General features: G+C 40.6%; 1 protein-coding gene across 17 annotated transcripts in view; it reads left to right on the plus strand.

The window, feature by feature from the left end:
• CADPS (calcium dependent secretion activator) overlaps nt 1-12399 on the plus strand; it is a 427320-nt gene extending 414921 nt beyond the window's left edge. For all 17 annotated transcript variants that reach the window (XM_057507990.1, XM_057507963.1, XM_057507964.1 and 14 more), the window contains 2 exons: nt 7788-7892; nt 11165-12399. In XM_057507990.1, the coding sequence (XP_057363973.1) occupies nt 7788-7892; nt 11165-11344 (285 nt within the window). In that variant the 3' untranslated portion in view covers nt 11345-12399. The remainder of the gene's footprint in view (nt 1-7787; nt 7893-11164) is intronic.
• The last annotated feature ends 208 nt before the right edge of the window (nt 12400-12607 follow it).

A 12607-nucleotide genomic window follows, 5' to 3' on the forward strand; every position in this document is an offset into this window, starting at 1 on the left:
CAACCCTAAGTAGGTTTTTATTATTATCCCCATTTAGCAGATGAGAAAACTGAGACAGAGAGATTAAGGGATTTATCAAGATTCAAACACATGAGACGCCTGGTTCGAGTCCGTTCTCTTAGTCCCTGGGCTGCACTGCCTTTCGGCCTCTTGAGTCCAGGCTTCAGCCCTTGCTAGCGGCTAGACCACTTCACTTTTCTTCATCTCGCTTTCCTCTTTGGGGAAGTGAGTCTATAGATGATAATAAAGACTCATCTGTTTAGAGTTTAGCCATGAACTGCCCAGGCATTCAATGCTTTGACTGCCTGGCATATATGGCCGGAACATGCCAGTTTCAAAGGAAATACATATTTAGAAATGAACTAACAATAGAACTCGGATCCTCGTGAATTCCAACAATCCTTCATGCTTAGGATATATTGGGCTGAGTCACAAGTTTTCAGTCAAAGGAGGAGCGTGAAGATGTATGTCTGTGCATGATGTGGGTATTGGTCCTTAGGCCAAATACCATAATTTCTAAAAGAGCTTATTTTTACAATAGTGGGCTAAATATTATCCTCAGTTATGGGCACAGAGCAGCATGTTTGTTTGGAATGTTTGTGTGTATATTTTGCTACAAGTGTTACACTACTGTATGCATGCTATACTTCAGTAAAATTTTTCATTAAGAAAAAGGCAAAACAGTAAGAATTGAGTTTTACATTAGACTCTTCTCATTGGATTTGGGACCCCGCCTAAAATTGTTTCTCTTATCATGTTTCCTGGTGATATCTTATTTAAGTTCAGGAAATCAAATTTCCCCAACACTCTATTATTTTACTCTCCCTATTCACTGAAAAATTTAAAGCTAATGATGTATACTTTTCAGAACTGAAATTTTAATCAATGTTGTAACATTTGTATCTCCAACACTCTGTTAGGAAAACTCAATCCATTGTGATAAAGGCAACTTTTTCTAGTTGTATTTCTCTTTGAAAACTGAAGCAGCCCACAGTGAGAACTTTCTCCCTTGTAGCTGAGTTATCAACCTAAAAGAAAATAAGAAAAGATCAGGCAGGGCTACAAGGGAGAAGAAAAAATACATTGATTCTAGCTAAGAAATGGGATTCCTCATCCCCATCCAACTATTTCTATTCATTTCCACTTAAAGCCAACAATGGTTGTCTCTCCATTAGTCCTTTAAGACTGTTGAGTGGTTTTCTGTGGGAATACCCCTGACTCCCCACACTCTGCTTAGCAACTTTCCAAGCTCATAGAAACTAGAATCTATGCAACACCAAGCCACACATGGGCTCTGAGGGAGACAGGTTCAACAGCATTAGCCTACCCACACCCTTCGCCTTTATGTTCAGAGCTGATGACCTTGCTGAGGAGATAACGTAGAACTAAGCCATTTCAATATAAACAAGACATAACTTTTTTGAATTATTAGTTGAATATGACAACTCATACAGATGTCGTGGAAAATAACCAGCTTGAAACCTGTCCCACCACTTACTAGTTGTGTGACCACAGGCTATGCCCCTTTTTCTCATCTACATAATGTTAATAGTGCTAACCTCTTAAGGGTTCCGCTCAATGATTAAATTGTACAATGCTTGTAGAACTCTGTGCCTAGTGCATACACGTTGTAAGGGCTTAGCATTCAATGAAGAGGAACTATAGGTTTTTCCCACTACGCAAAAGTAGAGCATCCTATGAAATCTTTCGTAAGCCAAAATGGCACAAAGAAGCAATTACTATTCATTTATAAGGAAAATGTTTTGAGTGTTCCCAGATGCAAAAAATAACCTCTCAGTCTTTTCTGAAAGCTTAGGACACATCTTGCGAATGGATGCACAAAATAAATCAAGATAAAGCACAAATGATCACAGACACAGTGCAAAACTCTGGTGCTTCACGCTGAGATGCTGTGTTGTTCCCAGGGAGAGAGCTTGCAGGGGCCACTCTCGCTGCTCTGACGTGGCTCACTGCAAAACAAAGGCTGAACACTACTTCTGCTTTTTGCCTTTTTTTGTTAAAGCGAAAATCCTCTTCTGATTTCTTTGAGTTGGCGAAAACAGATGCTAACGTAGATCTTTCATAAAAGCAAAGAGGCAAAACACAAACTTTCGAAAAGTGGCAGATACCTGCATTTCCTTAATTGTGCATGTGTGCATTATGATTCCTGCACAAAATAGTACTTCATCTAAAACAGACTCTAAAGTCTAACAGGATGGTCTGGTCTGATGGGGGGTGTGTAAGTCAAGGGGATGAGCGACCCTTGTGATCTGTGAGCATGGAAGCACCCTGAACAATTTGGTCTCCTTTTAGCTCCTATTCCTTGTTTCCATTTCCATTCACGCGTGATGTGTGTGATACGTAGCTTGCTCTGAAAACAAATGAATAATTAACAGAAAGGTCTGTTTAGGACATCAAATTAACATCGAGATAGGAGCAAGACTTCAGACTCATCTAGGTGACGGTGACGGTAGAAGATGTAAAAGCAGCAGCCGTCACTGAGGTGAAGCTGTATCTTGCTGACCTGGGATCATCCTTAGGGATTATCCAGATCTAAGTGGAAGTCCATTGCCTGGGAACCCTCGACCGTCCAGTGAGGTGTGAGTTCTTCATCTTATCTCTCAATCCTGCAGCACTTCCAGGGCATAAAGTTTCCGGGGGCATGGTGAACCCACAGGTGGGTATTAGGGAGAAATGAATGAGTCATTTCTCAATTGCAAAATTTAAGGGGGAACCAAAAAAATACAGTAGTCAAGACAAATAATATTTTAATACATTTAAAAAATTGAACTTGATGTAAAAAATCCGTGATGAACAAAATATCAAAATATTAATTAAAAAGAGTATCTAATCCTGCATTTACAAGATCCTGCCTTTCTTGCCTAACCCTAACGCTGGCTGTAGTGAACCTGGTATTACAGAAGAGGCATGTTGTGCACGGACATTTCTATGCATGGTATCAGTTTGTTTACAGGGCACAATGTGTGACCTGAGTATGTCTACATGTTAATGATCTATTTTCCTACTAGAAATGGGTCAAGAAAACTTCCTTGTGTTGTATATCATAAGGATATCTGTTCATGTTGCTGAGTAATTATAAGAGTGGCTAAATTTTATTGAGAGCTTACTATGTGATAGTCACTCTGCTAAGCATTTTATGTAATTATCTCTTTTAATTCTCACAGTAATCCTATGCAGTAGGTATTGGTATTAACCTAAAGAGGAGACTGAGGGTCAGAGAGTTAAATAGCTTGAGGTTACCCAGTGAATAAGTAGCCAACACAAGCTGAAGATACAATCTACTCACATGGGGCTTGAAAAACTACTCATTTTTTGCCTGAATCCTTTTAATCTAATATTTAAAGCTAGGTCAGTATCATTTTAAACATGCTTTCTGCACCCAAGATGGTTTTAAAGACTTGAGTGATCCACCACAAAGCTATTTTACAATGGATTTCATTCCTAAGAACTCCTTATGTTGTCCTATAAGATTTATGCATGCAATTCCAGAGACACTCCAATGGGAATAGTTTCCTCCACCATCACATGGCTTTCTGAGGTCACTTGCTCTGCTTTCTCCCTTGTTTTGTGGTATTTCTTAGTTTGAGAAAGAGAGAGATAACGGTGATGATGATTTTCGTGGTACTGGTGATGATGGTGATAAGTTATGGTGGTGGTAGTGGCAGCTACATTAAATTTTTTATCATTTTTCAATTGGAGTACAGTTTATATACAATATTATATTGGTTTAATATGAACAGCTTAGTGATTCCTCAAATATATACATTATTAAATGCCCACCATGATAAGTGTAGTTACCATCTGTCACCATGTGAAGATATTACAATACCAGAAGCTACACTCCCTCTGCTATACTTCCATCCACTTTCTAAATTATTGTATAATTTGAGGTTTGTCCTTCTTTATCCCCTTCACCCATTTAACCCATCCTCCCACAGCTAACATTTACTGAGGCCTTGTTATATGCCAAGTACTGTGATGAGAGCTTCATTTGGTCATCAAAACGCCTCCAAAAGCCTGGCTAATCCCCATTTTTCTGATCAGGAAACTGAGTCTCTGAGAAGGTGAGTTGACTTGCCCAAGGTCGCAAACCCAGGTAGAAGACAGGTAAGGACTATGTTCTTAACAACTGCATTGTAGAAGGAAGGAAGAATGAAATGGCAAAGATCAGCCCTCCAGTTCCTTTTAAATAGAGCCTTCAGATCTGGTTGCAGCTGTAGAAGTCCCCATATTTCCATCTACTATGCTGCAGGCTGTAGATGTGATTGATGTCCTTTTGGGTTCCATCTCCAAAACCCTCCCAGAATCATCCCCAGAGAACATACTTTAAAGGTGCCCAGGGTACTAGGGGTTTTATTTCTTGAGCAATGTTTTTTTAGGATCAAAGCAAACTTATTTAGGAAATTTCCTACTAATATACCTGGATTAAAGGAGGTAGCCAAGGAGTTGTGATTGTACTCAAATATTCAGTACATATTGTCAGCTCACAGTTTTTATTTCTAACGGTTTAGAGTACATTTTACCAAAATTCTAGTGCCCAGGTGTTAGGATATTTCTGGAAGAGGCATATCTGAACCTATGACAAAACAAAATGGGGAGAACTTAAAATGTTTTATTAATATCCTCTTTTGAAAAATCATAACAAATCTGGTGTATTAGCATCAATCTCAAATAAAACAAACCTGGTTAATAAGCACTGAGTTGCATGAGGAAAAGCAGGGACAACCCAGACTCCCAGTAATGTGCTGATACCTGGGGAACAGCTGGCTTTCTGGGAGGGAGAAAACCCCACCTTGTGGCGTCTGCCAATTTCCATGGGGTAAAAACTCCCACTAAGGCCTCTTTCTAGCTCCCAATGCACAGAAGATACACAGGACAAGCTGTCATGAGCAGCACACTATTATATCCTCACAGGCAGGAGTAATTAGATGATTCACTATTTCAGTCCAGTGCCTGATCCTAAGAGAAATGCCATTTCTGGTCTCAGGAGCTGTGTGCCCTTGGACAAGTCACCTCACCTCTCTGGATTCCTGTTTCCTCCTCTGCAAGGATTAAATATGGAAGATGCCTTTCACCTGTAATGTTTTAAAGTTCTAGAAGGCAGTGGCGCCTCCTTTCTCCGACATCCAAGTGCCTTTAAGCGCCTTTCTGGAAAACCAAGTTAGTGCTGTGTGCTGCATCCAAACATGCCTCCAATTTCATCTACTGAGCATAAGGTTTGGAAAGGAGTGACTTACTCCCTTTTGCCTCTTTAAATGCGTAGCCAATGGGGCATCATACGTTTTTTACACTTCTTTTGCTAGATGTGAGATCCAGGAGGAAAGGCATGGATGTTCCAGGGCTTTCTTGTTCTCCTGGGGTGGGAATCTGTGAGTGCGATACACTGATCTGTTGCTATATGCATCTCCTACCTCCCCACCCTGTCAGCCGCAGAGAAAGAGTATTGGTAGTATTCTACCTTTTTATTTTTATTTTTATTTTTTACTATCCAAAAGCCATTTACAAGTATGGGAATTACTTATATAAAATGGGGGGTGTCGTTGGTTTTTTCTTCCCCCTGAAAGGTGGCACGTCTCTCAGCAAAGAGAAAAAGGCATGTTGCACAAGGCTTGCTGGCAGGGATATAAGCCAGCGCTGGTTTGCCTGTTGTCACAGCCAAAGCAAAATGCCACCTCTGCCTAGAAGCCAGAGTGCCACATTCCTCCTCTGTGTCCCTGAGACGCACCCATCAGGAGGCCCTGTGTTTGTAGGTTGGCCAGGAGGTCCCTCGGGTTCCTTGAAGGTCATCTTCCATCCCCAGGAGGCGGGGGCAGAAGGGGCGGGAGGCGTTGCTCATGACTCTCAAAATAGATTATTTGAGCCCCCAGATTGCATGTCAGACAAAGCCAGCAAATGTGGGATTTGAGGCCTATGAACACAAAAGAGCCTCCAGTTGCCGAGCGTGAGGTCGGGCCGTGGAAACACCAGCGACCCAGTGATATTCCTGTCCCCAGACCCCTCCGTGATACGCCCGGATGCAGTGAGAGCAAATGCTTCCGAATCCCAAGGCAGGAGGTGCTAAAAACACCCCCCAACAGCCACTATCCCCCACCAAAGAAAAGTTTCGGTAAAATGTTCTCACTCCTAGAGGGGAAAACCTGTCCATGCCTGAAGCAGCTTGACCAGGCAAACGCCCTTCCTGCGAGGAGTGAACTGCAAATCTCAAGAATAAATCCCCACCCCCCACCCCGCCTGCTCCCTAGGGAGGGACAGAAGGTTCCTAAAACTGACAGTTTCGCCTCCATGATCTTTAAAAGAGCAGAAGTTGGCTGTGAGGCTGCAGTGCCACCTCGATTGGGGTGGTGTGGTCTCTGTTTGCGGCTGGGCTCCAAGGAGGAGCCACGATTGGCTCTGATGAGGAAGGAGCCTAGAAAGTAGAGATTGCAAAGAGGGCTTCTGAGCGCCATGGCTGAGACTGTGTCGTTTCTTGCAAGGTGAAACTTGGCAGTTCTACCTTGCAAGTAAAAACCCAAATTAATTTTTTTTTTAAAGAAATTAAGTCAGAAACAAGGCTTCAGAAAAACTGTGAGTGGTAGGCATAAACTGATTTTGGATGATCTTTAGGTGAGAAAGGGTGGAGTTACCATCAGAAACATGTTTTTATTTATGCTTTTCAAATCCCCACTGGTGTGCGATGTGTGTGTGCGTGCGTGTGTTGGTTAGCATGAGAGTGTGCATCGTCTCACTTCTCTAGCCATTTAATTTTTTTTTTTTTTACATCTTCTCTTTGCACAGTTCATATAGATGCCCTATAAATAAATACATAGGTCCATCCACACCTTTTCATTTTATTTGTAAATTGTTTGGTGTAAGCGCCAATGCGTAATGAAACCTGGTGAAGTTTAAAAGATTAGATTTTTTTTTCATACTGACACTTCATAACACTGTTCATATGTCTCCGAGTGAGATTTATGAATATATGAGCAGTACTGGAAAATTATACCGCACCAGAGACTTCCTGCACCACAGGGGTGGCAGTCTAAAGTGACACAGCTTCAAGCATTTTTCACAGACAAGAAGCAAAATTTAACCCCCTTAAGGGGAAGTATGATTTCAACAGCTTGAAATGAGCTCATTTGTAGATGTTTTTTTTTCTCTCATCTTCCATAATTTTTTGGTGTTAAGAATTAAAACAGATTGCATAGCCAACGTAAGGGCACATAAGCTGTCCAGGGTATAATTTGGCCCTTAAAGAGAAACCCTACTTCATTGTCTTTATCCAAACATCCCGATAGGGTAGACAAAGGTAAACTTAGCCCTAAATTCCTAAGGTTCTCAGCCTGATTCCCAGAATTATATTAAGCAGACAAGATCTGGGTTTTTCTAAAGGTAAGTAGCAAGTGACGTCAGTTAGTTCACTGGCGAAGCCCCCCTCTTCCTGGGCACCTGAGACAATGGCATTAGGAAATAATGACTTGACTCTCAACTGAGTAAAACTAGCCAACAAAAAGGAGAATCAGAAGGTGAAAAAGGTGGTCTGTATAAATTGACTGTATATGAGATGTATCTGAAAGAGTTGTATTACCAAGTCCAAACAATCTCTCAGGCTGAACTGGTATCTTGTGACTTTGTGTTAATTAATGTTCATGTTCTCTATGCTGTCAAATTCTCTAACCATTTTGTTTCCTTTTGGGACAGAGTGGGGTGCTCAGTCATGGCCTGTTCCCTCTCTGCTCTCTAAATGCTCCGTGATATGTTGGCAGGAGAACTTTTGTCTCTTTTTTCAGCAATGGTACAACAGCTCCATGAATGTGATCTGCACCTGGTTGACTGATCGGATGGACTTGCAGCTTCACATTTATCAGTTGAAAACACTAATTAGGATGGTAAAGGTAAAAGAAAAAATAATTATTATTCTTTGCAAATGGCTTACTGACATACGTTTCATTGGCAAGCTGCAGAACTTCCTTAACACAAAGAATATTAGCTTATATATAAAACAAGGTGATTTCTAACACAGTACCTCATGCAAGAAGAATCTATAAAATCACTTTGGGATGCCTAGTTAATCTATTACTCAAACATCAAAGGAAAAATCTAATAAAAAGGGTTTTGATATTTTGTGCAGACTGGAACAATACTTTATGTATTTGTCATGCAGAAATACTGCAGGGGCCATCCTGCCCTTTGCATTAGACTTTCAAAAGTCAGCTTTTGAAACCATTATACTAATCACATAATTACCGATTTATGTATGGTTTAATTAAATAACATTTTGCCACAATTAATTTAAGAGAAATATTTACCTCCAGTCATTTCTAAATATGTCCTGTGATCATTATCAGGATGCAAATTAATATTGTTCCCGTAGTTAATTGAAGTAGTTTCTCTTACAATGCGTGTATACAATCAAATGTAAAGGATCACAAAGGTGAGATAACATACCCCAAAAGGAGCTTTTTTCCCTGTTCTTGTGTGTGCGCCTTGGACTAATGATAATTATTTCAGCGTGAAATCTCAGTGGTTTACATGAAATAATAAGATCACAGAAGGGGGTAAATACGTTTTTGATCATTTCAGTTTCCATTTGATCCTTCACCATAGAGGGTTTTAAACATTCGTATGCAAAAATCTCATTCAGAGCACAAAGTCTCTTTAAAAATACTTTAACAGTAAAACGTAGTTGAATTTCTATTTCTTAACAGTTTGTCAAAAGTCCCCCCGCCCGTCCCCCGCCGTCTCCCACTACCTCCTTAGCCCCACCCCATTTCTTAGTCTCTTTCAGATTAGCACCATTTCATTGAAGGTTCTCCTCTACCCCAGTGCTAACTTAAAACCAATTACTGTTCCGTTGAGTGTAATTAAGGAGAATTATTATCATCCGCAGTTGATCTCACAGAGCATCCACCCAGGGAAGGTTACAGGCAGCAGTCAGTACATTCGCAGCTCCTAAGAAAGAAATATATGCACTCAGACTAGGGACCCAGCCCGATTTTCATCTTCTTTGAAATTTCAATTCCTTTAGGCAAACTCACTAGCCATTCCCTGACCACTGAAATTCCATTTCCTGGGTATAAATACTCTTTGGGGAAATTTTTCTGTTTGACCTTTACTGGGTAGATATGAAAAGAAGACATTAATTTTACTATTTTAAAATATTTTCCCATTACTGGTATTTCTGGATCCATGCTGGGAATGTTGAAATTTGCAATATTTTAAGAAAAAAATGTGAAACAGAGAGGAGGTTTAACCTTAACCTTCTGCCAAAAAACACAGACATAAACCAGAGGGAAGGGACACAGAACATCATGTTTCTCCTGTGCTTTTGCCAAAGACGGGCCCTGCTTAACTAGTGTCACCACGCAGAGGTACGAAGCAGAATTCATTTACCGAGCACCTCTTTACCGAGTACATTACCCAGAGGTCTCCTTCTCTGAGGCAAACTTCCAAAGATAATTGGCTTTCTTTCCTGCCTCCACACCTACTCTGGTTATTCATCCGTTCATTCATTATTCAGCAACCATTTATTCACTCATCCAGCATTGGATACATGTAAGTTGAGCCCTTACTTGTATATTACAAGATGGAGAATTAAAAATAACTAGATATGGTCCTCGCCCTCAGGCATTTAGAGGAGTTGGGGAACACTGCTCTGAAATTTGAATAAAGGCAAGGATCCTCAATTGCTTTCCACCTTGCTTTGCCCTATCACATTCTACCAAAAAATTATGTTATTCTAAGGGGCAATGGAAAAACTGATTGAAAAATTCAAAAAAAATCAAGTTAATCGTTTGGATTTCTGGTATATACCATGCTGGTGTCTACTCAGCCTACTTCCCTTCCCCCTCAAGGTGAAGACACAGTTCAGGTAGCCTACCTAGATGCCTTGCAGCTTGACCCGTAATTAGGATGACCTTTTAATTTAGTGTTGAAATCAGATGACTTTTAAGAAGGAAAGAAGGTGCTTTGAATAATCATGCTGGGACAACAGATATAAAACTGGCAGAGGAGACAGGTGGTCATCCTATCCATGCTCTTGTATTATTGGAGCTCACTGAGCTGAACTGCATCCTCTATTTAACTCTGCAGTCATTACTACAAGAGGGGTTGACGTGCGGATTGTTGACACTAACACTGCATTAGATGGACTGCAAAAAAAAAACCACAGAAATCACAATGGGAGTGGTGCTAGAGGATGTTCACATTCCTTCTCTTGCTCCTTGAGCAAGTTTCCCGTATCAATAGGAACAACACGGCAGAATCAGTTAGCTGAAATGATATGCAGTGTGATGAGAAGAGATGTAGTTAGAGAGAGACCTTTTTCAAAAAAATTGTTTAGGAAGTAGACAACAGCCAGATGCTTCTGGTCATATTCAATTAACGCTAAGGGATTTCTAGAAAAACAGTCCCTGGGATACCTAAGGAAATCTGAGAGAAATCGCCTAAAGGAACAAAGAAAGAATCTATGGCACAGGAACACCAAAACATTGTTCTTGAAAAAGAGCCAAATTTCTTCCCTGAGATCATGAAGTTTGTGAACGGAATAGATACACTTCTTCCCCAAGGAGATGAGAAATGAATCACATGCCTGCAACATATTGATGTGGCATTATTGCCTCATCGTCCCCATAATTGTTGCTGCCCGTGATAGGTTTCATATACCAACATGCATATGTCTGTCTTGTGCATGAGACAGAGGGATACGCAGTTACAAGCCTCAAAAATACTAAAGACCAGATTGCAACAGAAATCGCAAAATACCATCACCACTTGGTCCAATATTTATATGTTATAGCTCCTTACACCGTCTATCATATTATATTTTACTAACCTAAGAAAAAGAACCAGATCAAAAAAAAAAAAATAGGAACCAAAACAATTATGGAACATTTCCCTTGGTGGAACTGAATAAACACAAGCTTCTGTTCTTTGCTTTGTCTCATCTAATACAGTTTATCCTGTCACAATTTCTCATTTTCTGTCATTCAATGAATCTCAGTTTTGAGTACAAGTGAAATCTGATCACAGGGGCTTTCCACCTGACAATTCATAGTGTGACACTTAGCTGAAGGTCACTGTTCTCACACCCACACTTGCTCCGCGTCCTTGCCCTCCCTTCGTGGAGACGAGATCTCCCTTATCACTGCGTCTTTTCCCTCCCTAGAAAACCTATCGAGATTTCCGATTGCAAGGGGTCCTGGACTCCACCTTAAACAGCAAGACCTATGAAACCATCCGGAATCGTCTTACTGTGGAGGAAGCCACAGCGTCAGTGAGCGAGGGTGGGGGCCTGCAGGGAATCAGCATGAAGGACAGCGATGAGGAAGATGAAGAAGACGATTAGAAAGCTCGGACCAGGAGTCCTTTAGAACGGAGCCCCGTAATCAATGCATGTCCCTAGTCTGTTAGTTAACCCCATTAGGGAATTTTTTGTCCACTACCATGCCCATGAGATGTTTACCAATGCAACTGCCATTGTAGCCATGTGATACCAAGATTAGCAAATGACCTTCGAATCCACTGATTTCCTGATTCCGTGTCTACATGTTTACAAGCAATATGGAGCACCATTCTTTAAATACTGCTCATGGAAAATACATAGTCCAACTGCTAAGCGTGTCCTTATTATCAACAAAGTTAAACGATGCTTCATTAACATCCCATGTATGCATTGATGGTGAATGGAGGTGAGGGCTAGTACACTAAGTACTTTCACTCCTTTGTTTCATGAACGTGGTTGCCAGTTATTTAAATTAGTACAATAAATCGATTAAATGAAGGCACATAGCTCTGCTGTGTGTTTTGAAAAAAAAAAAAAAGCAAGGCTCCAACAATGAACTTTTGGTTCTTTATGTTTCCCTAAAACTAAAAAAATGAACCCCTGGCATCCTCATTAGCCCACCCTTTCATTTATTCATGTAGTTAGCCAAGAAAAGGGTGGCTACGTACCAATGGATTGATCCTCTCAATTGCCACGGCAAGGCTGATCCTATCATGACTCAGCATAAAGCACAGTTCAAGCAACTGTTTTGTCAAAGTTTATCCTATTAAATGTTAGATTTTGCTTTCATGTTTCAATAACTGTGTATGTAAAAAAAAAAAACCTGAATATTAAAATTACAACCCTAGACTATAAATGTGTTTATAATGAGATGTGGATATTTCCTTCAGTAGATTGTAACCATAACTTAAATTATTTTGTTCCACACTGTTTTTTATATCTGTCATGTACATTGCATTTTGATCTGTAACTGCACGACCCTGGGGTCCTCTGCAGAGCCGTTTCTTTCTGTGTAAAGTAGTGGATCCATCTTGCTTTTGCCTTATATAAAGCCTACAGTTATGGAAATGTGGAAAACTGTGGCTTCTCAATAAATAACTATTCCAATGTCCTAAGAATACACTTCTGAGTCTTTTTCCCTCTGTCTCCTTTGAAAGCCGGCATTGAAACACGGAAAGGGGGAAGAGACAGGAAAGAGGACGGAAGAGGTCATCTTCTTAGAGTGTTCTTGAACCTGGTGGGGTTGGCAGCTTGCAGACGCTTGTCCCTGTGAGAGACAGCCTAAGAAGCCATTAACTCAAGCTCCTCTAATTCAGAATCTGTGGG

The sequence above is a fragment of the Manis pentadactyla genome, chromosome 1 (assembly GCF_030020395.1).
Source record: "Manis pentadactyla isolate mManPen7 chromosome 1, mManPen7.hap1, whole genome shotgun sequence".
Classification (NCBI taxonomy): domain Eukaryota; kingdom Metazoa; phylum Chordata; class Mammalia; order Pholidota; family Manidae; genus Manis; species Manis pentadactyla.